Below are 27,453 nucleotides of genomic sequence, written 5' to 3'. Positions count from 1 at the left end.
AGTGTTTATATTGCATAGAACAAAGAAGGAAAATGCACTGGTGCAATAAGAGTGTGGAGAAACATATCCTGTTCTCTTGCAGTGCCACAAAGTCTGCCAGCCAATATAGACAGAAACCTTCCTTTCAGAGGAAAGGAAGATATTTCCCAGATGGGAAAATATCTGAGATCAACTGCAGGCTGCTTGACTTCAATTTATTTTACCTATGGAGTTCTGTTCGCTAACAGACATGGGAATTAAGACTTGCTGATGTGAAGTTTTAATGCAACAGACACATCTACATGGAAGCTTTGCCTACCTACAAAGAGAGACTACCAGAGTCACAAATCAGAGTTAGGAAATGGATGATTTGGTATACATTTTTATCCAAAAAAGAGACATGACTCAATTTATCAGAAGTGCATCATATTTGAAGCCATCTTCTTACAAAAATATTGTGGATTAATAATTTTAAATACTGTAGTGTATTAAAGTAGTACTCACAGTTCAGAGCATTTTTTACATAATGATTACTATTTTCTGAGGTACAGTAAAGAGAAAAATTATTTAGAGGAAATGCAGGGGCATGATTGCAGGGGGATAGTCTATATCCCTGAAATGAGGTGCAGTAGATTTCTATGAATACCATGTAATGCCAAGTCACAGGAGAGTACAATAAAATCATAGAATATCCTGACTTGGAAGGGACCCATTTAGATCATCGAGTTCAACTGCTGGCCCTGCACAGGACCATCCCCAAGAGTCACACCATGTGCCTGAGAGCATTGTCCAAACACTTCTTGAACTCCGTCAGGCTTCATGCTGTGACCACTTCCCTGGAGAGCCTGTTCCAGTGCCCAACCACCCTCTGGGTGAAAAACATTTTCCTGATATCCAACCTAAACCTCCCCTGACTCAGTTTCAGGTTGTTTCTTGACTGTGTGTTCCACCCATACACTTGCACAGAAACCAGACATACAGTGTCACTGAAGGTCTTCATTTAACAAATCCACTGGGACATTATTCAATAAAAACAAGGATATCTACTACACTATAATACAGATGAGAGATATTGGTTTAGATGCACAGTGTTATGTACGGACCCATTCCTGCCAATTTTTCTTCTTGACTGGGGTAAATGATACTATGACTCAATCCTTCTGTAAAGTAATTACACTGTTTAGATTTATTTCCTCAGCGTTACTCACTGTTTGGGCAGAGGGGATTTCTAAATCAAATGTCTTTCTAAAACTGTTGCATTAACCACATTGCAGAAATCAACACAGCCAGGAGAGTTCATTCATTGCATTGCTGAGCATAAAATGAGAGTGTATCCCTTACTGGGCACATAAATGAAAGTGTCTGTCAAGGACTACCATTTTGGATATTCAATAACATTTACTACTTTATCAGTATATGCTGGGTTGATTATATGAAGAAACCAACAAAAGCCGTTAGTTTACAAATTCCCTTATTCACAAATGGAATACATTAAACACACTGAATGTAGAAAGGGTTTGCTTAGCATCCCCAGGAGAAAAAAAAAAGAAGTATTCACATTCTTTAGGTCTGACCCGTGGCAAGGACATAGGAGGGTTAGATAACATCTGTTACTGACCATATGTAAGTTTTTAATGGTATAAACTCAGAGATCCAGACCAGCTGAATCCAAATTAAAATGCATGTGTAAAAAACAAAAAAAGTGTGACAGGAGTCAGGGACAGAAGACATTCAGACTAGCATGTGGCGTTTTCTGTGAAGAGCAAGATGGTCTGAACGGGAAAAGCTACGGTCACAGTCTGGGCACTGAAAAGGTTTGATTCCCGTGTGCTTGCGGAAATGCCGCGTTAGTTCATCAGAACGAGCAAACTTCCATGTGCATCCCTCCCAAGTGCATTTGTACGGTTTTTCACCTGGAAAAAGAAACACAGAAGTGGGGATTTAAGACATGAACACATCAGTTAAACATCTGACAGATTTATTCTCTTGCCTTGTCAAATTTCAGCAAGTACTTTAATGCTTACTGAAAAGGTCTGCAAACAGCACAAGGCTGCAGAGTATTCTGCACTAGAAACTGTGTAGTCAGACCAAAAAATTGTTTCCTGCCACAACTTATTTTTTTGTTGTCTCTCTGTTCCTCTCTCTGCCATATTGGCACTTGTTTTGTCTCATCAAGCCCAGAAGTGCGAAGGTTTAAGCATTTTTTCACGTATTTTCAAAACAGGGAACTCATTCCAGATTAGCTGGGGGAAAGGACTGTGCTACCATTCAGAACAGCAGGTAGAAATTTTCTTGTGATTTCTGAAATTTAATGTAGTATAAATAACTGGCACCATTGTCACAAGTATCTCAAAATCTCTCTCAATCATTACTTTCTAATATGTCGTTCTCCCTCTTTTTTTAACACCGCTGTACTGCCGCAAAACCTTGGATGTGTATATATTCATTTAGCATGCCAAGATGAACATTTCTGTGGAGAGCAGAGATGGGGATACACTTACTTGAACACTCATTCAGAAAAGAGCACCACTGGACCACTGGGTAGCATGTCCACAGAGCATATGTGTTTGCATTTGGCACACAGTCCAGATTTCTGCAAATGGGCCACTCCCATGGAAGTCTCAGTCAAATTTAACAGTGATGTCATAGGTGAGGCAGTGCAATTTGAACTGTTTTGGTGTTTACAGGTTGTGCAGATTGAGTAATCTGCAAGCAATTGGACACAAAATGAGTGAAGAGCCAGTGAATGTAAAGCACACCAGTAAACCCCAATAACCTGCTCTGGCTTACAGTCTCTTGCTGTGGGTTTTCCTGCTATGTCGTCTGTCTTTTGCTCAGCTTGTAATTATATCCTCAATGCCAGATCTAATTTCTTTCATTTTGCTACTTATGCCTGTGGTCACCTGGCCCTTAGCAGGAACAACAAGCTTAGGCTACTATTTTACCACAGACTTGATGAAAGAGAAGCATAGCAGTACTCAAACCTGTATGGGTTCTTCGGTGAGCCTTCAGATGGGAGCTTTTAGTGTAGACTTTGTTGCAGCCTTCATAATCACATCGATGTATTCTACGTTTTCTTTGTGTGTCCGGAGATTCCACAGGTAAAGGTCTCTTTCCTGGCTGAACTATAACTGAAGGGTGATTCCTGTAAAGTCAAATTGAATGTTAAAAATGAAAAACATTTAGCACAGCTAACCTCAAGTAGTGTGATTCATAACAGAGCCTTTTATTCACTATTACTCTGTCTCTTGGCAGAACGAACACCATTACATGCATGTTGAAAAATTCAACAGGGTTAGCAAATTTTGTGTACTCTAGCAGTTTACTCACTTTGTGGCATGATGTAGCCATTTTTACTACTTTGTAACTATTTTTTTAACATACTTAGGAAAAACTCTCTTTGAATTCTTGTTTTTCAGTCAACCCCAGATTTCTCAAAGTTCATAGTGAAATTTCCTTGTATTTGTTCACAATTTTTCGTTATCCTTCAAATATAACTATTTTGCTTGTAATTGGAAACAGCTATTCCATGTTATTAAAGAAATTGTATCTTTAGAGTTTCAAAGCAGAAGGCAGTCTTTATTGTTCCAGCCACTCCTTTAAAATGTAATTAAGAATTTCCTGTTTGGTGCTGGTAGGAGGGTGCGGCCTCCCTGTACCACTGACGTCAATTCCTAAAAGTAGAGCTTAGCCTGTGTGCCACACCCACAGGATGTCTGAAGTTGTCCCTCCACCTTCATAAACATGATTTTTCACTTTAGAAGCCCACAGGTACAGCACAGGTAAGACATGTACTAACTACATACAGACTTCTGCAACAAACACAACCATAAACATTCACACACATGAAAACATAAGAGCTTCTTAAAAGGCTGACTGTTGAATGACACCCTACTGTAGAACTAGGGACAACTTTGATTCTTTCTTCCACACCAATGTTAGAAAAGGCAACAAGTATGTTTGTCAAAAAGGTATGTGGCATTACAAATTTTTCAACCTCACAAAGTTGCATTTTTCAGCCCATTAGCAGATCTGTATCAAAGCTTTTAATATACTTTTTAGCTTTTAACTGAAACTTAGAATATAACGTGCAGGTATTAGCATTCCTTGTTGCAAAACCAGCTCCTCCATGCGGCAGAAATGAGCTTTCTAGAACTCCTGTCTTTTCTCAGTTACTGTATTTCACTGTTTTTTACCAACTGAATTACGTTTTATAACACTAGGTTCTATTAGTTACTTATACCAAGTTCCTTTAAGGTCTAATTTTCAGAAATATCGAATACCTACTTTTCTGAGCAAAATAAAGGGCATGTGCTAAAGATAGAAAATCTGCATGGTTTAAGAAGAAAACAGCAGGATGGGGATTAGCAATGTGGGGAAAGTTTAATTCTGTTTTTAATTCTTTTATTAGAGTTACAAGCTTGAAATTGAGAGCCAAATTTTCTTTCATTGGTGGTTCTGTGACTGTTGAGTGATGTACTGTTTAAGTACATATTAGATCTAGCTAAAAATATTATAATGGCAGGAAACCCCAGATGGTGATGTTAGACACAGATGTACACACTCTTAAATAAGAAAGGCAGACTTCTAGCTTCCAAAGAAATGGTTCTCCAAAGCAATGTTCAGTTTAAATGCTGTTGCATACTCGTCTTTTTGGAGAAGCTCTGGCTTAGGACAGCAAACAAACTTGGTTTAAATCATTATGTGTGGAGGCTAGTCTTGTACATGCTAACATCTGGGAAAAGGGAGAAAAAGGATATCGACCCTACACCATTTGTGATAGTTTTCAATCTCAAAGCATTTAGAAGAGGTGCTGAGAATTTGTCTCCTTTTCCCTTTAGAGGAGTTGAGGCTGGCAAGACAACAGAATGTTATCAATAATCAGATAGGGTGTGGCAGTTTTAAAAAATGGTTAAGGCAGTGTCAAAATTCAGAGGTAAATATTAAGTAAGTGCCAATAATAAAAGCACAGCTGTAATTCTTTCATTCCCTCTTATACAACCAGATACAAATTCATTTAAGTCTACCCACTTATGTGTCACTCTTCAATTGGTAAGAGTATCTTCCAAACATCATGTTACAATTTCAACAGCTTTTTCTCCTTCACCACAGACCACATTGTGTTGACAGCAGGAGTGAGATTTTGACATTTGCACGAAAATACGTTAATGAAGCTTCTTATATTGGGCTAGAGATTATTACCTCAAGTTTGATTTTGGAAGTTATTACATAGTTACATTGATTATCAGAGGTCTCGCCACTCCTACAGAAATGCCACCAACATTATACACATATATACATACATACATATACATACATAGTGTGTATGCCAAAACCTAACACTCAGCCAAAATAAGTCACTTAAAAGGGAGACTGAAGGTTTCCTACGTCCCTTTAATGTAGCTCATGTGTCTGAATAGTGCACTTTAGGTAGTTGGAACCTATGAAAAATGCTAAAATTGTCATTGCTTAACTATAGTTCTTAATGCAGACACTGACAAAGCTGAGAAATGACAGGGGTTTTTTTATAAAGGTTTAGATCTCTCATCTTGTAACTTGTATGATTTGTCTATGTATTTTTTAACGATATAAAGATAAAAAAATACAAGTTATAAACTTCTTGTTTTGGACACAGCTGAATGTGAGCTTGAAAGGGCTGGGTTTAGGAATAATCAAGAACTGCAGCTCTACAGGACAGCTATGTAGGTATTTAAGCTGTTACAATGCAAGGACAGGGTCTCCATAAACATAATGCTCTGTATGGGCAAGCAGAGGAGATGCTTTGGAAACATGGACTATAGAAATTTTTTTTGTAATAAAGCTATCTACACAGTATACCAAATTTTATATTCTTTGCTCAGCGGATGGGTTTCCTGTGGAAACTGGACTCATTGGGAACTTCATAATGCAAATCACTAATGCAGGTGACAAGTCTGTAGAAGTCTCAGCCCTGGAGGAAGGGTGTGGTACCAGCCAGGAACAGCACTTACTGGTTTGCTCTTGTTAAAGAGGCTTAACAGAGACAAAAACTAAACTGAAACACCTGATAGTCCTGACTTAGCAGTAGTTAGTTCCAAGACCTGACTGCCTTGTGTGGCAGGTCCATTATGGAAGGCAAGTAAGCAACTAGTAAACAAGGATGTTTACTATTGTATGTTTACTATAATAAAACATATAAGGTTATTTTAAAATTTACAGCATATAGTTTATAAAAGCTAGCTGTTTGAAGCTTGTTTGAAGCCAAGGAGAGGTGCCCACAAGAAGGCCTGGAGCTGCAATGTGCCTTCTAACCCAATGGCCACGAGCAGGAGGGAGAGGCAGCCTGCTGAAGGAAATGCAGGAGACCACCCGCCTTACGCTTCCTTTCTCTCTCTGAATCACACTCACACTGGGTTTTGAGAGTCTGGCTTGGAGCCCTTTTTCCCTACTCTATGAGGTGAGGCCAAATATAACTACCCCAAGGGTTTCAATGAGCAGGAAGAAAGGGCAGAAATGGATTCTGAGTTTATGTGCTATGAGTTGTGCTCAGTTCCAACTTCAGCTCCTGCCAAGGCCACGCTGGCAGCCTGCATGCCTACCCAGAGCACTGCCTGCTGAAGGATGAGCCGGGCTCTAGGCCATTCCATGGTTTTAATAAGTTGACAAAGTTTTCCCTAGGAAAACAGGAAATGGAAAGGATGCCCATGGCTGCTCAGATGCTTCCTGAGAAATTTTTAATGGTTCCAATGAGAAGGTTTACTAATTTCTTCTTTCTAGCCCTTGCCCTGCCTTCAAACAGCCCTTGCCCTGCCTTCTGCAAACAGTACTATTTTAAACCCAATTAGATCTGTGATCTAGTTCATGCAGTGGTCCCGGTAAAGGCTATACCAGCTTGACAAGTTAGTACTGGGATGGAAACAAGTGGCTGTGAGGAAGGACAGCTTCAGAAACTACCTGAACTGCCAAAAATATCACCCACAGAACAATGGCCTTGGGTAAACATGGAATTTCACTGGATATACAGAGAACTTGTAAGCCCGTAGAGGTTCTTTCCACCAACCAGCCAAAATTTTTGAAAAAACAAAGTCCTCCAGGAAGAGAAAGTCACTCATTTTAAAGAAAGATATTTCAAGTAATGTAAATACAGAGATCAGTATGAAATCTCTTTTAGCTATCTTTCAAGTTTGCTGCTGGTTTTACATAAACAGATTATCACTGGCTTACTGGGAGTTCTATTCTCAGTAAACTGTAGGATTGGGACTATCATCATTTCAGAAATGCGTTATATAAATGGCAGATCTATGTGGTTGTGATATATAAAGATGTATCAACTCCCATATTGCTAAAGAAGGGAGAAAAAAAGTTGAAATCACATTTCACAGTGGCAGTGGTGGGAGGGAAGAATGTTTTTCTGTATTTACCACATGTTCTAAAGTACAGCAACAATCCTTCCCACTCCTCAAAACTCGTAAATACTCCAGTGAACTGCTTTCCATTCTTCTGCTGATCTTGGAACTACTGTTGGCTACTTACTCTTGCAACATTACTTGCTGGGGAGACAATGACGTCATCATTGGGGGTGACATTTGTTCAGGATAGAAGTCAGTCTTCGATGGTTCACTTCCTGGCTCTACTTTGATTGTTTTCTTCAGTGTAGGCTTCTCATAAGACTCAATGACAGGCACTGTATGGGGGAGGGTAGGAGAGGGAAGGCAATACATAAAAAATATGAAGAGTTATAGAAATGAAAAATATACCTAAAAATCTATAGTTAAACCAAAAGAAATCCATCAGTTCTATATTTAGTGTGACAATTCATGCTAAATACAAAATCTTCCAGTTTTAGTCTATCTCCTGATGACCTATGATTCAAAGCACTTCTATTCATTTTCATCAGTCCAATATTTTTATCAATCCAAATCTCAGTAGTTAAACAGCTTTATGTAGGTATAAAGAAGGGCAACGAAACTGGTGAAAGGCTTGGAGCACAAGTCCTAAGAGGACCAACTGAGGGAGCTGGGGTTGTTTAGCATGGAGAAGAGGAGGCTCAGGGGTGACCTTATCACTCTCTACAGCTACCTGAAAGGAGGCTGTAGCCACATGGGGGTCAGTCTCTTCTCCCAAGCAATTTGCAACAGGATAAGAGGCAAGGGCCTCAAGCTGCACCAGGGGAGGTTTAGGTTGGACATCAGGAGGAATTTCTTCACAGAAAGGGGTGATTACACATTGGAATGGGCTACCCAGGGGGGTGCAGGAGTCACTGTCCCTGGAGGTGTTTAAGGAAAAATTGGATGTGGCACTCAGTGCCATGGTGTAGTTGACAAGGTGGTGATTGGCCAAAGATTAGACTCAATGATCTCAGAGGTCTTTTCAAACTAAGTCATATTGTGATTCTATAACCTTGGTAAGTTCGGTAAAATATTTGCAAAACAAATTCTATGCCTGAATATTTTGGAAGAATAGGAATTATGTTCCATTTCCTAAAGTGCAAAGAAATACAGGAAACAAGTGCTTGGATATTGTGTTATTTTCACATTATGAGATGGCATAAAAAAGAACTCTGACAACACCAACCTTGCATGCTACTTGGAGTTTCCATCTCATCTGCAAGAACTGTGGACACCATGATGGGCTGCTGGAGATGGGGAGCGTACATAAAAGGAACTGGCTGGACCACAACAGGTTGTATAACTGGGAGTATTCCAGGGCTTCTCAGTCCGTGGCGTGAAAGAGCAGCAGCCATTACAGGTGGGATTGTTATTGGCATAGAAATAGGCTGTACTCCTGGGGGTGATGGTGTGAATTTACTGAGAGGTGAGCTGGGTGAGGACAGAGTCAATCCAGGTGAAGTTCTCCTATGCACAGTCTGAAATTTTAGTGGGGACGGAGAACTTCCAGTTGAAGGTGGTGAGCTCCGTTTATTAACTGTAAGGTCTACTGGCTCCATCTGGATTCCATTTGACAGTCCTTCAGGGTTGGAGTAGAATTTATTGTGCAACAGACTTGGTGTAGAATAAATGACGCTGTATTTGTTTGGCTTCATTTGGTCCATATAATTGGATGGGTATGACTGTCAGAAGGAATGGAAAAGAAATAAAGAAAATCAAATAATAAATCACACAGTTACTGCTGAAAAAGAAAGACAGCTAATAAAACTGAGGCAAAATAAAAAAGTTTAATGAGAGCACTTTATTAGACTTTATTGTACTTTCTAAATAAAAGTGAATTAAATAAAGCCTAAGATTCCACACAAAGGAAGTTACTCAAGTACTGATTCACTGTTTCAGAAGCAATGTAAAACAGATTATGAAAGCAAATCCTCAAGGCTTATTCAACTATTTTCTCCCTTAAAAACTGCTTGTTGTAAACTAAGCTGCATATTTCTTAACTGATCTGGGAGACACATGCTGCTAATGCCCAGCATAGAAGTATATACTGAGGGTCAAGAATTCTAGCAAGAGAGGAGTTAAATTTGACTTAAAATTCGAAGTAATAGGTCCCAATCAAATGCTACGGTAATTGCTAAACAATCAATCGCTAAAACAAGAAAGTATCTGAACCCAACAATCAATAAAAAATACACAGCTGAACTATATAAGTAATGGGTGAGAAACTGAAGAGTGCAAAAGGAAAATTCTAAATCTTTCTAAACCTTTTTTTGAGTATAAAGTAGCTAAGTAGCCAGTCTGATTTTGGAAAAAAAGTATAGGGATGAACATTTGGAAGAATATTCCTGTTAACGGTAGCTAGCAGTTCTCATTACAATATAAACCCCAAGGTCAATCTTGACCTATGTGATCTCCATATTTTAATAATAATTTTATATATTATTGTTATTTATACTAATTATTTTTATAAACCAAGAAGTATTAACATACACTGCAGAGTACAGTATTATTAAACAACTATCCAGACCAATTTTGCATTTAAAAACTGTTGAAAATTGAGGTTGTTTACTAACAGCTAATTTACTGCAGAAACAGATGTGATGTTCTAACATAGCAGAGAGACATAGAACAAGCAGTGAACACAGATTTTTAGTCCTGTTGTCAATTTTTTTAAATAAAATGCTAACTCTGGATTTTAGTTAAGTAACCCTTCACATCAAGGCTAAGCAGGTTCACACTAATCTTAAGAAACTGATTAATTTTTTGACACCAAAAATACTTTGATGAGTGGGATTAAAAAATGTTTAAAATGGTAGGAAGTGAAACAGATCAGAAGTATAAAACTACTGTATTTTTATATAACTGTTTCCATAACATTTCAATTATTTTTTCCTGTGGTAAAAACCTCTAGTAATACATCTTCCTGGTTTTCAATGTTAACTAAAAGTGTTTTTGAGAAATGACACAAAAGTAGTTTTCTTCTTTTCAGTTACTGTTTGAAATAGTGAGTCTAGAAAATATAAAATTTTCCTGCCGCATGCAAAGCACTGTGATAAAACAACAAAGCTGAGTCACCTCTTCCATAAAATATTCAAACAAAGCAGCATACACAATGGTGATTAATCTTCAAACAGTAAATATTACATTTAAAACTCTGAAACGTTATTCTCTTTATGACTATTCTTACAAATTCAACCCATAAAAACATTCGTCTTTGACGGTAACTGGTTTCTCAGAATTTTATTAAAATGCCATTATTGCAAGCAGTGCTGTCTGTAGACTTGCCAGCACTGCTGAGCCAAGGAACAAAATCATTACCATTCTAACTGATGAAGACCAGTAAATATTGATAGAATTTAATATTTAACAGCATTTACTACCTATTAAATCTGAGCAAGTTATGAGCATAGCCAAAAAGTAAAAATTTAAACAGGAACAAAACATTAAGTACTTCTGTTAAAATCGCTGTTATTGGTTTAAAGTTTTTGCTGTTATTCAGTTCACCTAGCTTCAACAAATTACATTAAAAATTCCACTGCTAAGCACAGTGCATTTACAGTGCTGCAGGTTTGTCAGGGATGACCACAATGCCAGTGCCTACAAACATTTCTTTCATTGTAAGAATGCTAGAAAGGAAAAAGCTTGTGCAATTTAAATCTCAGGGAAGGCTGCTGGTCAGCTGTAACCTTTCTATATGAACAGTTACCTTCTTTCAACTCTTTGACACCAGAGGTGGGTGTGCGTGTTGAAAAAAACACCAAAGTATTAAAATGTTGTGCAGAGAACTCTAAATTAGAAAAGTTAAGTAGAATGTATTTAGATAAGCAAGAAATACTTTCCAAGAATTAGAAAGAAAATAATGATGTTTTAAAGAAGTGATTGTTTTAGGGACTTGGTATTTAACCCCATATGCCTTGCATTATCTTGCATAGAAGGTTTTCATTGTTGTAATTAAGCTGGCACAGATTTAGTATCAGCTATATTTTCTGGCAGTTTGGAGAAGCTGAATCATTTTCCTACACTTTTCTTCCTTCCGCAGTTTTAATTGCTATTCTATCTGAACTGCAGATAAAGTTGTCACAGAAAAATGTGGTGTGACAAATTATGTTTTTGGGGAAAAAAGCGTGAAAAAGTTGAGAAGGATGCTAGAACAATGAAAAAGAAAATATCTGCTGTCAATCAGACACTGCAGGAAAACAGTTTTGCTTCCCTATCGATGAAGCCTGGTGGAAAACCTGTTCATTTGAAGTAAGTCACACTCAGATCTACCCTGGCTCTGAAGTTAAACTTCCTGCATTCTTTTAGCATGGCAAAGTTTCAGTTTCTACGTCCTGGGACACAGTGATTGCCATTAGGTTGATATGAACCATTGCTTTCAAATTTGGTGTAGCTTTTCTTTTCTTTGCCAGGGAAGCAGACAGCAACCCTTGGGGATATGGGACGGGAGAGTGAGGAAGACTTCACAGTCTCTCTCTGTAAATAAGGAGCATTATTTACAGCAAAGAAAAAAAAAGCCCAACTACCTCTGTTCAGTTTTCTAAATGCCACCAAGTGCAGGAAGCGGGAGTGTATTTCACAGTCTGCAAAAGCAATCTTTTCTCACCTGTCCTAGATTAGGCAAAGTATTCTGGTGGAATGACAGAAAATGAGACACACCATTGCTCTGTGTTCCTAAAATATTTAAGGTGATGCATTTTCCTTGGATTTCTTCTGCGGGAATTAACAGCATATGCAGGAGTTTGATCTGACTTGGGATTGAAAAAAACCCAACAAATTCTCACTTTCCTGTAAATTCTGCTTTCCCAAACATCCTTAGGCAGGACAGTATGTCACGACAGTAGATCATTATAATGATGCAAGATTGTACTTCAACATATATCTCCTTCCAGTCCCCATCTGGCTCTTTTTATGTTTGGTATCATCACTTTCCCTCTTTGGACCTTACAAAGCAATTCATTTACCTTTCTTTGCTGTTTGTCCATATAAAACTCAGAGCACTGAAGCTACAAAGAAACTAGAAAATAAATCAAAGGAACTTCTCATATTTTTGAGTTGTATCCATGTGTTTCACACAATTAAAACAGTAAATCCCAAAGGAGAATCACTATGCTTCCCCTCTTGTCAATCTGTCAAGCATAAAGACTGCCCAAATATTTCACATGCACTCCTATTACCATTCAGAATGACTACCGCTTCCACAAGAGGACATTACCAAGCACTACTCTGATACAATTTGCCAAATTCTGTTATACTGCCATAGTATAACATCTTATTTTTTGTACAGATGAACAGATTTTCAAGCAATTCACCGAGTCTTTTATAAACTACACAACCCTATCAATTTAACTTCAAATTTGGCCAGCCTCTTGGAAAAAAACATGTAAGAAATATTAAGTACTTCTGTTAGAATTGCTGTTATTCTTTTATAGTACAAAGTTCACCCAGCTTCAATAAATTAAACATTCCATCACTAAAAATCAGTGCATTTAGAGTGCTGCAGGTTTGTCAGGGACGATCACAACATCACCACTTATGAACATTTGTTTCATTGCAAGAATGCTAGAAAGGAAAAAGCTTGCGCAATTTAAATCTTAAATGCTTTTGGTCACAAAGTCTATTAAAGAACAAGCATCAGGTGTAACCTTATCCTAAGACAAGAACACCAGGTGGGAATTGCAGCAGTAACTGCCTGGATACTCACACAGTTAATGCATTCCATGATGGGGAGCTCTGATGATTGAGATTGACTTTGGTGCACATTGGCTTGCAAAAGGGTAAAAATGCTGCTGGAGATGGGGTCAACTGGTCTCCCAAGGTTGTAGGCAGCTTCCAGAGAGATTCCCCCTCCCACAGCAGGGAGGTCTGCATAGTACATCAAGAGCAAAGACTGGAACACTCATTTTTGAGCAGGTGAGTAAAAGTGCCAAGATTCAGTCACATGCAGAGATAAAATCCTAAAGTAGTTCCACGGATGCTTTGTTCCTTTGGAATTGTACATGCTGCAAGGCCAAGGACTACAAACCTGCATGTTTCTAGCTGAACCTGCTTATGCACGTATTATAACCCTTTAGACCTGACTATATTATATACTCTATTGGCAATATTTAGATACTCTATTAGCAACAAATCCCATCATAATGACCCACAGTGTCATACTTCTTGTGCCTGACCAAGAGTCTTCCCTGGTCAGGTACTTTCTCTGCTACACATAGAAAAACTGTTTCAATTCAATTTAAATTCAAATAAAGATGGTAACTCACAAAAGAGCAACTTATTTCACCAAATGGTAACTGGTATTTGTCCAAATGTTTAAAAAGTTCTTGCAGCAAATATTTAGGTAGGACTCAGATGACATTGTCATTGGTTCATTAAGAACTATCATAAGATGTGTTCAATAATTCATTTCAATAAATGGCAGGAGCTGTTGGCAGAGTGATGAAATACTGTGAGTGCGAGCTTCAGTCACCTCAGAAGAAGTTAATCCTTTCATCCACACACGCTGAAATACAGTGGTGTCAAAATCATTATTAATTTCCTTCTCCCACTCCAACTAATGGTATGTTTAAAAGACAGACTTTATACCTACAGTGTATGTTCAGCTAGAAGAGTGAATAATTCCTAAGGGGCTCAATTTAATTTGGCCTCTAATGATACTACTAGAATGAAGGATGCAATAAAAATAATCCTGATTTTAGATTTCTGGGTTATGTCAGCCTGTAGTGACATGCTTAGCACCTCCACAACCTCACATTGACAGCTTCTTTTCCATTCCACCTCCTCAAAAGGTGGTCAAGAAAACTAATTCAGTCAGTGGGTGCTATCCTTTTCTGTGTTCTCTCCATATCACAATTCCTGCTATGAGAGGTGCCTCCAGAGCAGTTTCTGATGGGACCATGTGGCAGCAGGGCTCCAAGGAAGACACAAGACCAAGAAGAGCTAGGGACCTCGAGCGCTTGGGGCTAAACAGCCTGTGCGTGTAAATAAGCTGAAATGCACATGGTCCTTAGCCTGAGGGAAACCAGAGTAGCATCCAATGAGGGGAACTTCACTCAAAAAACATGCTTTCTTCTGGACTTTCTGCTTTTTATATTGTCCTTTTTTTTCCTCATTATGTAATAATAAAAAGAAAAACATATGATTTGGTAAAATGCTCTGAGTAGTCCCTAATGGCCGGTCAGAGTGATCACACTGAGTTGTAAGAACACTCCAGAGGTCCAATGCATGGAAGACACCACACCACTACGAGAAGGATGAGAAGCAACATGTGGAACTACAGTCTTGAAATGCACCGGGCTCAGAAATGCTCCCTTGTTCTTCCCCTTGCAGTTTTTCCTTCATCTTGTTGTCTAGGAAAGACTGCTTGCTCCTTTCCTGGTGAGCCTCCTGAGGTACCAAGCCTGTCCATCTTGCAGAAGTACATGTCTCTTAGGGCATTTGTGTGCCTCATGCATCACCGCAAGCCACTGCAGAACTCCCTTTGGGGGATGGAGGCAGATGTGCACAAAAGATGGCCCAAAAGACATAACAGCATTTTTTTGCTAAAACCAGCCCATTTTCTGCTTTTGATGGACACCATTAGATATCCTTAGATAATCATTGCTAATAAGGTTACACAATAATTGTGATTAAACTGACAGACAGACTGGCCAATACTGAGGTTTTTTCCTGATCCAAATATTGGAATTCATCATATTCACACTTTCAGTGACAGCTATTTTTCTATCATTGCTCTCAAGTAAACAAACCCCATGAAAGTCAAACTGTAATTTTAAAATGCACATAAACTTAATTCCCAAAATATGTTATCAATAGCACTGAAGAAATCAGACTACTTACAGATGCATTTAAATTTATGAAAATTATTCTACATTTTAAATAAAACAGGAAACAAACTTTCCACTGAAAGATGCCATTCAGAGCATGAGTTTAATGCACTCTAAGTTACGTAAACTGATTTCACCCTTTAAATTGATCAGCCTTTCTAGGGGTGTAGTTTCATGTTACACTTAATCTGATGTTATTGTGGGCTACTGCTGAAAGGGGAGGCCCCGTTCCCTCATCCTCCCTGCTCCCCTTGCTCAAATATTGAGCAGCTGCACAGAATGAGTCAGATCTGCTTCCCAATCTGACCAAAAAATGAGTATTTTTGGTGGGTTAGCAATTCTGACCATTCAGTGAGCTGATCCAAATCATTCTAGCGCCACACAATTCTTCAGTCACACAAAGGAGACGCAAAGCTGGCAAGGAGGGAGAAAAACCAAAACCTTCCCTTCAGCAGCAGCCTGTATCTTCACAACTCTCATTGTACAGCTCCCATCTACATGTCCCTGCTGCTCTTACTTATCAGATTCTTCTCTGAGATGACCTTATATATCAAATTCACTGAAATGAACCCAATTCTGAAGCAGTGTCTCTTCTTCCCCTTTTTTCCCTGGGTTCCTTCTCCACTGCCCTAGTTCTCAGGTGTTCACAGGTAAAGCAGTGCAACTAGTTTACCCAGCAAAAAGCCATTGTTGTTGTTGTTTGGTTTTTTTTTTTTAGGATTAGATTTAGAGCACAGAGTTAGCCCCAGGCACGTGTTGTCACAACCAAGAGAGAAACAGAAAAAGGGACAGTGAGAAGCTGTTCATTTAGTTCAAAGGTGTAACACTGAAACCACAGGCTCTTGTCACTTCACTGTGAAGCATGGCAACTTAATTTCAACCCATCTCCATCAGCACCACAAACAAGAGATATCATATTTGCAGAGCTCACAAGTTCCTGGATGTTCTCTCCTCTGTTCTGGAGATGGGAGCTATTGAAACTTTGCTGTTGCTCCCATCCCCAGAGAAAATCTGACAGGCAATGGGTCAGGTCATTTAAGGCAATAAATTAATAAACTACAGAAAGTTTTCTTAGAATGTGAATCTGAGTGCATTAAGAGCAAAACATAGCTTCACAAGTTTTCCCAACTAGTCCAAAACTTAATGAAATCTTAGTATGACCTAAAGGTGAAAAAAACAGTCATCACAAAGGTCAATATATTTTAAAAGTCTTACCACTGAAACAGGCTCCATGGCTTCTTGCTTGATAGGGACTGGGTCAAACATTAGCATCTTTTTATTCACCTGTTCTGATGCTTCTGATGTCCTGGCCTGCAAGGCAAAGACAAAGTGTTAGAAAGCCACCCTAATCAACTCTCTGAATTGTAGAGAACTTACTATTTTGTCAGATTAAAGTGAATACTTATCAATCTCTAACATAGATTTTTAAATATTTGACTAAGCTTAAATATTTTATTTATTGTAAGTTCATTCTTTCCAAACTGCTGTTGAAACAAAGAGACATTTGCTCAATTTAACTAAAGTTAATTTGAATTTTATTGTGCATGTCAGCATACCAAGACCACAGAACTGTCACTTTCATTAGCTGTCAGTGTTTAAACACATCACAGTTTAGACTAAGCATTTCTTACCAGCATTACAACTTCAGAAGAATTTTCTTTATACAAGTGAACTGAATCTGGAGAGGATATCTCTCTTCTAAGAGTTCTAACAGAAATGTTCAATAGTTCACATACAATGACACTGATATCAATGCAAAATAAAAACTAAAATCCAGGACTAACTTGGACTACATTCAACATGCTGCAATGCCAACATAAAAAAATGCCTCAGTTATTTCCATGGTATAATAGATTTAGTGACAATTCAACAACTATTTGTGCTAACTGTGCAAAAGAAAAGCACTTCAAAAAATCTGCTTGCATTCTGTGCAGTTTCAGCTGCCTTTTCTTATCCAATCTCAAAATGCCTGAAATTAAAGTACTTAGTGTGATGCATTTCATTACTATCATTCTACACATTTGTCATGGTCATCTTGGAAAGATGCTGTGAAGGAAAGGAGGACATACCTCTTTGAGGTAAAGCCATAAGGGTACAGAGTAGAGACTAAGGAAAGCAAAGGAAAGTTGTTCACAATAACATTTAGATGTTGGCAAGCTTTTTATAAATCACTTGACGTTATACATTATGACTGATGTTAAAGGAGCAAGTTCTGACCACACCCCATACAGTTCACAGTCTTGCCTGGAAGTGGTACGACCTCTATTAAGATGTGAGGATAAAAATAAATGACACCAATTCCCTTTTGGCCAGTAGATGGCACTGGAAAGAAGCAAATACAGACAGACTCCACCATCCAGGCAGTTCACCCCGTGGAACAGGCTGAAGGCTCACCAACATATTTGTAGCTGTGGCTAGAAAATTCTCTCAGAAATGTAAATGAACATTTTAAGATGAAGCTGCTCAAATTAAAAAAATTCTAACAAGCCTACACTAATGAATAATCTTGCAATTAACGTGTGTTTATAAATCAAAATTTGTTAAAAGCTTCCAGAGAAAGATGGTATGAGTTGTTACAAGTCTACCATTAATTATTCAGGTATACAAATAACATTTAAAGACTTTTGAAAATATATTACAACAGTGTGCATTTTGAATAATGGAAACAAGTAGCAAAAGTAAATTAAAGTATCTTCATAATTCCTCTTACAAAAGTTGAAGGCCTGACAAAAGCAAATTGCAAAACCAAAGCGAAACAAATAACACAGTTTAATGTAATTTCCAGTTTAAACTTACTACGTAGTTTTAGTTTAGGAGCAGTTGTGTAACTTTCAGCATTATTTCCTAAAAGTTGTGATAATTCTGTAAATACCTTAAATATGTTTGTGAGAAAGTTTTTAATTATACTATACTTCCCTGAATGGTTATCTTTTAGATAACCATTATCTAGTTATCTTTTTCAGGTTTTTAACATTTCACATAGCTAGAACTGATGTTTCAGAAGACTGTCTTCCCAGAAATACATCCACATATCTATACATCACTCATGTTCTCACATATATATATGCAATGTGAAAACAGAAAGAAATTATATTCCTAGTTATATTAGACACTAAAAATGTTTATAGTAAAATGTAGCCACTCAGACTGCCTATATAAGAATTTGGGACTAATTCCTTCAGTTTTCAGAAAACTTCCAATTTTTAGTTTGTATGTGCATAGATAATGTACATACTAATTTGTACTTTAGTGAAGGAAGAAAGGAGGAAAGAAAGGAGAGAAAGAGAGAAAGCAAGAAGAAGAAAAAGAAGAAAGGAGGGAAGGCAGGAAGGAAGGGAAAAGAAAGAGGAGTTTCTTCTAAGTAAATGCAGTGATGCTCATACCTTCTGTCATTTTTGCAATTTTAAAACTGGATTTCTTTAGTTTAAGAGTTACTCCTTTTCAAGAAAGTGTGTGAAAAGACACTTGATATACATTTGACATGTCATGCTACACATTTGAGTGTTTCCCGAGATAGCTCTAAATTACTGTGTAGGAATTAGACTGACACAGACAACAGAAAGTGCTCTGAATAAAATGAAAAATAATTCTCAATCTTTCTCAAGTGCAGTCATATAAGAGCAGCAGAGGAAACCCTTACTTTTATTACCACATCACAGTAGAGAAATCGAGCACTTTATCATATGTTATTCTTAAGCAGCAGGTTTATTTTGCCTATTTGATAGTGAGTGGAAACCAATTTTCAAGAAAGGAAAATTAATTAGCGTGTAATGCTTGGTCCTGTCCATCCAGATCTTATTTGGTGGACTGCAACAGAATCAATTCAAACCAGCTTTGGATCTGGCATTTAAAATTTAGCTCAAAACGATACTTTCCTAAGGCTATAAATAAACTCACAAAACAATGGTCTTTGTATTTAAAAATAATGCTCCAAATTGATAGTTTGGACCACATGCATGTACCCTCACACACAAATAAAGCATACTAGTTCTACTAAAAAGTAGGTAATTTTTCCCAGTATATTTGCAAAAGCATGCCTACTAACTCAAAAAATCCCAATCTCTCTCTCCTAAACATGTGAGAAGGGGGCAATAAGGAAGGTAAACAATCTTATCTGTTTCTATTACAGACGAATGAAAAACCAGTTAGGTTCTACTTTACACCATGATTTCAGAATGTATTTGTTTGAAAGCCTGCAAATTGTTTAGTATATACAACTAATTTCTGGAAAAACAAAATACCATCTCTCACTCCTGAGGTGCTCTGGAAAATCAGTGAGGCAACAACAATATATTCATATTAAGTCTATTAAAAAATAAGGTCTTTGTCTTTCACTTTATTATGTAAACTATCTTGCATTAAAGGGTTTACTCATGTGGGGTAAAAGAATTTAAAATGCATGTAATCTGAAACTAAATAATTAACTGCAATCCAGTAGGCAAACATTCCACCCTCTCTTTTTTTGCTCTCTCTCTTTTTTTCAGCTAACAAGCCACCCAGTTTTACTTTCTTGCCTCCTCCCATTCACTCCACCCTGTGGATCTCTGCCAAGTCAGTCCAACTTGTCCAAACAGGACATGGCTTTTGATAAGATTTTGCTCACACCCTGTACTTCAGAAAGACGAATGAAGCAATTGGTTTTTGTATGCAAATAAGGACAGGTGCAAGGTAAAGTTGAGGCAAAGTCCCTCAGTACTCTCCTATCTGAAGTCCAGTGAAGACAGCAAGCCGGAAACAACAGAAACTCTGCCCTTATGATCCAATATACAATACACAGCAAGGTCTCTATTCCAGAAGGGAAGTTCATTATCGTTAGAGCTTATCACCTTGTCAGGATTGAAGAATTCTTGATACCAACTTTCTGACAGGTGTATGGTTTATTATTTCAAAGACATAATTAAATGAAAGCTAAAGATACTTAACACGCATTCTGACAAAAAGGGCTTGTATGGATTATTTACCCTAGATGAAATGTGCAAAGTGGTTAAAGAATGCACCCAGACTACACATCTACACTGCCGAACAGCTGGAAAAGAGTGACCGCAGTGCAGCTACTCCCAGCAGCTCTACAGATCTACCTTCGAGGTCCACCAACTCTGCAAACCTGTTATGAAAGGAAAGGGTGGGGCAGAGGGCCAGTTTTGACTGTGCGCATCCAACAACAAAGCGTCCTTCTAACATAAAGCCTCTGCTTTCACTAAATACCTGGAAGAACAGTCAGTGACCTGACTCCTGTGGCAGACGGGGGTGGTGACCATAAATTCTGCCTCTCTTCACTCTGCCTGAAAGCACATAAGGGTTTGCTTCCTCAGTCTTTGTGCCTGGGGGAAGCAAAGGAATGCTGCCACATGTACAGCGAGGCTTTGTCTAGAAGCTTTAAGGTACGACTGTTATTGTCAGTATAATTACAGAACAATATAATGGTATCTGCTAAATTGGCACTGCATGAGTGCTCTCTGTAAAGACACTGCAGCTCTTGCAGCACGTTGGTATCTAGCAATCAACTTTAAGTCATGCGGCCAAAGCTCTTCAGTCCAAGCCCTTTGGGACTCAGGTTGTTGCTTTGAAACAACTCTCCTGTGAGCCTCGAGTCAAACTTCTGGTACTAAGAAGAAGCGGTACTATCAGAAGACTCTCCATAGATGAAATCCAAAAGGGTAGGGAGGTTTTCTGAACCCAGGTGAGAAGTCATCTTCAGTGGAGCCTTGAAAGAGAGTTTGACAGAGAGAAACCAGTTTCTGAGACCAACATTCCATAGGAAAGGTATAAAAAGAGTTTTCCAGGGCTAGTAACGTGTTTTCACTTACTGGACTAGTTGCTCATCAAGATCTGAGTCAGCAAAAAGTGTTTCTAAAGTTCCATTGACTTTAATGGGAAGTAAGCAAGTGCTTAACTGCACTCAACCCCAAAATAGCAGCAGGCAAGGAAACTCTCCAGCTCAGCACAGCAGTCAGAATCAGTCAAAGCAAGCAAGAGTGGGGGCAGGAACAAAAGTTCAGACATGGTGCTGGGGGAAGAGACCAGACCAGCCTGCCCATGAAGAACAGAGCAGAGGGAGAATCATGAAGAACTAGCACCCCAAGAAAATGCTTCGCTGATCAGCAGACTTCTTTGTTTTTCATTGACTGGATTTCCACTAGGAAAGAGTAATAATTGTTGAAAAAGTTAGGATATTACGTAAAAGAAAATAACACACAGGCAAAAATTTTCTCCTTTAAGTTTTATTGACAGGTATGAAGAAAAAGAGCATTTCTACAGGATTCTGTTATTTAGTATTTCAAACTATTTTTGCTTTTTAGCAAAGACTTGAGAATCTTTTACCTTCCTCCTTTCAGGACTGCAAGTAGGCTGAAAAACCTGTGTTTTTGCACAATCTGTGCATCATAACTTCGCTGATGTCACCTTGTTTGACCTAGAACTGCTTTGACATAATTATTTATCACCTGTGTTGCAGACTAATTGGTATTTCCTTTAAGTTTACGATAATACTGTTGCAGGCTCTTTGAAGCCACATGCCTGGAAATAGCTTTCTTGTAGGTAAAAATTTTGGGGCAAAAATGTTCTTGCATTGCTTGTTAAGAAGATGTCTTCCTTACCAAGGAAAAACTGAGCCCATGTAAACCCTGTTCAACCTTCAGTTCTATACTTACTGAACCTAAGAGAAGGAGAAAAAAAAGCTCTTGAGGCACCTCCATTAGACAATATTCTCCCTTATCAGAGCAGACTGCTGTCTGGTTTCCTGTCTCAAGCTACTTCTTAGAAGGAGAAACAGTCTAGTAAGGATAAAAGATCAGACTTTTGAAAACAAGTGAAGTATGTGGAATGGTATGATAATCTTTCCCTTCCAAACCGAACTTCGTTATTTTTGTTGTGCTTTTTCTAAGAGGTTAATTTTTAAGATAATTTAAAAGGCGAAATATTAGGCCTTTTTATTATGAAGAAAGAATGACAGAAAATACTGTTCTCTTATGCAAAGGTTTCTGCTATTTCAGGAAACAAATGAAAAAGAAGATTCTACATTTTTTATAGTAAGGGAAAGAAGACAGAAATCTAATCCTAGAGAAAGGAAGTGTACATTTATGAATAATAGCCTAAGTGATTAATTTGAACGAGGATCTGAATACTGGGCAAATGTTGATGAACTTCTATGTACCTACAGAAATGAAAAAAAAACCCAAACAAAAACAACCAAGGGAAAGAGCTGGATACAGACTGGTACAAATGTGACAGTGATCAAAGCAGTTTAGACTCTTTAAAAGTGGAAAGTCTGTCATGCCTTCATGGATCAAGTTAGTTTGCTGGTAACACACACTGCATGATAGGCAGACCACACATTTGGTTGCATTTTTTTTTTCATTCTGAGTTAGTTTACTATTAAAAACCTGTTGGAGTTCTGTCTTTCCATTTGGCTGATCTACACTTACACTTCCTTCCCCTGGGAACTACTACCTACAGCTACAAAACACTTAAAGGAAGCTCTGACATCAAGTAAATGCTTAACAGGGAAGAGTTAAATCTCTCTCCTAAAACTAGCTCTGCCAAACTTCATATTCTGGATTGGAAGCAACTAGCCTCGGAATGAAAACACAAAGCTTGAATGCTGACACCATAAAAGAACTCTAAAAGGCCTCCTGTTAGCGGTGTTAATTAGTATTTAAAAGTTGGTTTACAAAACTATTATAATTTTAACCTCAGTTCCTTATTTTGTAGAACTTCTGGCTACAAAAAGGTGCAAACCACAAAATTTACTGCATTTATTATACACCAGTTTCCAGTACTAAACACAGTTAAATGTAACTCTTTTCCTGACATTGGAAAAAAAGATTAAATGTTTGAAATCCTGTGCAAATTAGCAGTACTAGAATGAAGATTTAATTGTGTTCTAATGGATAAAGTCATCTATGGTATTCTAAAATGAACAGAAAAACAACAAAGTAAAAACAACTGCGTACAACAAATTAAAATAATCAATAAGCAACTTACCAAAACTGTGTGGCCAAACACTTCTTATTATCTGGATTTCTGAACAGACAAAAAAGTTTGATATAAGTATGTGCACATAATTCAATAAAAATTATTTTTTGCATAAAATTAAGCACTGAACCAAGTTTAAAGTATGTATTTCAGATACTTCCTAAAAGATATCTGCAATGATCACAAACAGCTAACTTGTAGCATCCAAGAGCAGGAACCAAAAGATTACTTTAAAAATTATTGAAATAAAAAAACAAAGGAGTAAAACGAAAGGGTGGAAGTATTTTTGTGTGTACAGAAGCTATGCATATTCCAGGCTATAACTGACAAAGAAGAATTAACACTCCATCTTGCATTTTCATACAGGGCCTGATTCAAAGCACACTGAAGTTAATGCAAGTCTTTTCTCTTGATTTCAAAGACCTTTGGTTTGGGTCCTTTAGCTCTTCTTCTGTCAGACCCAAAGGAACAGAAAGACTTATGTTTTTCTTAATTTCCTCTCAATATTTCACTACATCTGCCTGCAACAGGGTGAGGGGTAAAGATAAATATAAAAACAAGAGTAAAAAAACTAATCTTATGCCTTCAAAAATAGAAAATGTGGGACAGCAGTACCTATTAACGCCAAAGAAAAGTTAACTAGCAATGTCTCATTTTCTGTATTACATCTGCAGGACAACGAATCTTCTAGTTTGTATAAGGAGAAAATACTTTTGAGATCTGGAAATACAAAGTGCTTATGGTGGACCATTCAGCTTGGGTAAGGGCAGAAGCCAAAACCCTCTTACAAGTACAAGCTGACAGATGTGGATTTTCTTCTCATACTCTTTATAGATCAGTGCAACTCTGTGACTTTATTGGAGATATTCCAGATCAGCTGATGAGCGAGCGAGAGCAGAAAACTGGCTCATAACTTTCTGGAGACTTCAGTTCAAGTTTTCAACAAACGGAGCAAAGCTCTCCAGTTCACTCCCAGAACTACATTGGAGTCGAGGGTGTGCGTTAAAGGTTAACTTGGAAACCTCGTTATGACATAACACAGGCATCTTAAGCAATCCTGAGTGTGTAGAGACATGATAACTCATCGGGTGGGGATTGGAAGTTGAGGGGCAGTGACAAGGGGCCTGGATGAAGCTACCAAACTGCCAGAAAACAGCCTGAAACAGGAAAGAGCACCACATATGCCACTTGGAATGTGTGACGCAAACCCCAGCCTTGAAACAAAGAACAGGAAACAGCTCTGCTGGCTGCGCTGGGGAGAAAGCACAGAGAAACATTTAGGCGGCCCTCCCTGACCCTATATTCATGAGCAGCTGGAGTCTTTTAAAACAACAACAGTGGGTGGAGGTGTTTGTTCATTGGGTGTGAATAAAAACACTGTCCTTATGCAGGGGACCTGCCCTATTTACAAACAGGCTCCCTTAACGTGAGGAAACAGGAGATTTTTAGACACCACAGGTCATGAGGATTTGCTGAAACCTTCCCTTCGACCTGTTGGTTTATTACTGTATTTACAGAATGCCAGTAGCTAAACACAGCTACAGCTTCCTAACATCAAAGAGGCAGCACCGAGTCTGACAGTGAGCACCTTCTTCACAGACAGACTAGGGGATGAGGCCATTGCAGGAGGGATTTGTAAAGCTTGGGGCTGCTCCCGGACAGTGGCTCACTCTTGCTCAGCACTGCTCAACAGCTGAGGATGAATGTCACTCAGTGAACACAGGAATATTTTTCTAAGCCATTGCATGCTTAGCCTTCCACATCCCTGTCCATATGCACTCAGACTTCATTTCAGAACCTGATTTTCTGTGGATATAATACATTTATTTTAGAAGTATCTGAATACACAGCTGAATAAATGAAATAAGCTGACAACATGAGGCAGAAGAGTAGCACATCTTGTCTAGATGTCGTACAGCAGAATAACTTCATCACTTGTTTTCCTTCAAAGCAATGGTTTCAAATACTGTCTTCTGTTACATACTTTGCACTGGTTATTGATATACCATGGGTGGGACATCTAATACTATCCACTGTGAGAACATGTTGCAGCAAATTACGTGGATGACTACCACAGTAACACTAATGTGGGGTTTGAAGGCTGGAATTTAATAAATGCACATGAAGTGACAACTGGCTAGTACAGCACCTACACAGCAACGTGTGGGTGTCAATTTTACGCCAATAGTATCAGTTCCTTTCTTCATACTGAATAACTGGAAATATAAATAATGTGGCGGTTGTACAACCCCCATCTCTATTATCTCTGAGCCTTCGACTAAACTCACTCACATTTACATCGTTATTTATCTGAAGATTTTGCTTTTGGCTAAGCAGGTGGTAACTCAGTCAAATCCTCACAGTACCTAAGGGCTCACTCGTAGCTCTGCTACTTGGAGGGAATTCTGCTCGGATTCTCAGGGAAGGGAGAGACCACTTAGTATCCTTTTCTGCCCACCCCCCTTGCCCCTACCCCCAGTCTCCCTCATGGTCTGAGACATGGCAATAACAGGATGTACAGGGAAAAAAAAAAAGAAAAAGAAAGAAATATTGTGAAAAACATTTGTTTGTGACCCTCTTTGTGAAAAAATAAAAAAGGCTACTCGGGTCAGCTTCAGGTTTTTTTGTATTTTGATACAATATATTCTTAAAAATACAAGAAGAAAATTAGTTTGAAATAAGTATTTTCTGCGTCAGGCAGGATTATCAAATCCAGATGTAATTCCGCTCACACAAGAACTAGCTTCTCGTGTGATTATCAAGTCAGTGTACCTTAGAAGTATTGTATGGAAAAGTCACTAGTGAGCAGCCATGCAATCCTGTTTTCAATACGGGTAATGTACATTTATGCATATTAGTTTAAATAAAGTCAAGTCTTCAGAGCTCTCCTATCAGACATCCAAATTCAGCTTTTCCCAACAGTAAAACCTTCCGAGCTCAGTTCCACAAACAGTGACACTTCCCGAATTTTCAAAGTCAAGGAAGCAAAACACAGCAAACAGTGCAGGTACAGTACAAGGGAAGGGCACAAAATAATTTTAATATATATTTTTATATAACTCTTGAACGACCACTTGAGCTATTCTGAAACAGGTCTTTCTCCCAATCTTCAGTTAGGGGCTGTGATCTCCCAGGGCGGGCTCGCGTTGCTAAGCCTTTTTTTTTCCACGGCTCCCCTTGCAGTGCCAGGCACTTACCTGACGTCGGTCCAAAGCAAATAACTCCTATTCCCATTTCGGTTAAAACCAAACAAAAAAACAAACTCCCCCAAAAACCCTAAAACCAAACAAAAAACCAAAAACAAACAAACAAACAAACAAAAAACAAAAAGGGGAAAAAAGAGAGGAAACCCCCCCCAATGGGCATCCATCAAAGGGAAGGTGATTACGGCCGTTATTTCTAACTCCACACTTCTCTGCCGTGCAGTTCCACGTTATACCTTCGCCGGCATAGCGGCCAAGCGCTGCTAAGGTGAGGTGACAATACGAGGGACAGATTTCTGGGCGCCGATTTCATCCTTGACTTCACCGGGAGTTAAACTGGGGACACGGCGCTGCCGACCCGCTCCGCGCTGCGGGTGGGGCACGGCCAGGAGGCGAGCTCCTGCCCCGGCATCCCCTCCGCCGCCCGCGGAGCCGACCGAGACCGCTAAGCTTTCCACCTCCGTTTGCTCGGGCGCTATATCCCGCCCGGGATCTGATGGCTATTCAGTCTCTACCCGAGGCCGCCTGTCCCGCTCCGCCACGATGTCGGGGCTGCGGCACCGCGGGCGGGCGAGCAGCCCCGAGGGGCGGGCGGGCGGGAGGGCCTCAGCCTCCGCCGCGGGGGAGGGCACCGGGGGAGGCGCCCCCCGAGCGGCCCCGCTGGCCACGCAGGTGCGCTGCCCGCCCGGCGGACACGGCGGCACGCAGCCTCGGCTCCCCTCGGCCGCGCACGGAGTTCCCCCGCCCTGCTGAGAGCCCCGCGAACCCCGAGGCCAGTCCTGCTCCCCCCTCCCCGCAGCTGCGACCCGACGGAGACACAGTTCCCGCCACCCCCATCGCGGCGGTGGCTCCCGCGGCATCCCACCCCTTGTCGCCTCGGGCTCCACGCTGCTCCCAGCGCCTGGAAACTTTCCTCCTCTGGCACTTCCATCCCGCAGCCGGCACAGCCCGGCCCCCGCATCCCCCCCGCCCCGCACACACACACACACTTACGCTCGGCGGGCAGTGCGGTGCGCGCCCGGTCTCCGTCGGCTCCCGCAGCGCCGGGGGCCGCGGTAGGTGGCGGGGGCTGGGGGCGCTCCGGTGGCTCCGAAGCGCGAGGCCGGC

General features: G+C 39.5%; 1 protein-coding gene across 3 annotated transcripts; it reads right to left on the bottom strand.

The window, feature by feature from the left end:
* Positions 1-1,142: 1,142 nt before the first annotated feature.
* Positions 1,143-27,448, bottom strand: KLF3 (Kruppel like factor 3). Of its 3 annotated transcripts, XM_027642900.1 has the most exons (7): positions 27,340-27,448; positions 23,153-23,191; positions 16,385-16,480; positions 8,533-9,028; positions 7,492-7,642; positions 2,964-3,124; positions 1,581-1,892 (listed from the first exon to the last, which is right to left on the bottom strand). In XM_027642900.1, exons 3-7 carry the CDS (start codon positions 16,439-16,441, stop codon positions 1,711-1,713), a joined length of 1,047 nt encoding a protein of 348 aa, XP_027498701.1. In that variant the 5' UTR covers positions 16,442-16,480; positions 23,153-23,191; positions 27,340-27,448; the 3' UTR covers positions 1,581-1,710. The 3 variants fall into 3 exon arrangements, with proteins under 3 accessions (XP_027498700.1, XP_027498701.1, XP_027498702.1); XM_027642901.1 differs by lacking the exon at positions 23,153-23,191 and having other exon boundaries at positions 27,340-27,443; XM_027642899.1 differs by lacking the exons at positions 16,385-16,480; positions 23,153-23,191; positions 27,340-27,448 and adding an exon at positions 13,048-13,221 and having other exon boundaries at positions 1,143-1,892.
* Positions 27,449-27,453: the final 5 nt, after the last annotated feature.

The sequence above is a fragment of the Corapipo altera genome, unplaced genomic scaffold (assembly GCF_003945725.1).
Source record: "Corapipo altera isolate COAL_440 unplaced genomic scaffold, ASM394572v1 22, whole genome shotgun sequence".
Taxonomy (NCBI): Eukaryota; Metazoa; Chordata; class Aves; order Passeriformes; family Pipridae; genus Corapipo; species Corapipo altera.
The sequence above is the reverse complement of the archived record's forward strand: the minus strand, read 5'-3'. Positions and strand labels throughout refer to the sequence as shown.

Coding starts and splice junctions, on each gene's coding strand:
- KLF3 (XM_027642899.1), bottom strand. CDS start 13,221: ATGTACTATGCAGACCTCCCTGCTGTGGGAGGGGGAATCTCTCTGGAA. Junction 9,029..13,047: donor TCATGGAATGCATTAACTGT/GTGAGTATCCAG, acceptor TCCTTCTGACAG/TCATACCCATCCAATTATAT. Junction 1,893..2,963: donor TCACCGAAGAACCCATACAG/GTTTGAGTACTG, acceptor TTCTTTTTCCAG/GTGAAAAACCGTACAAATGC.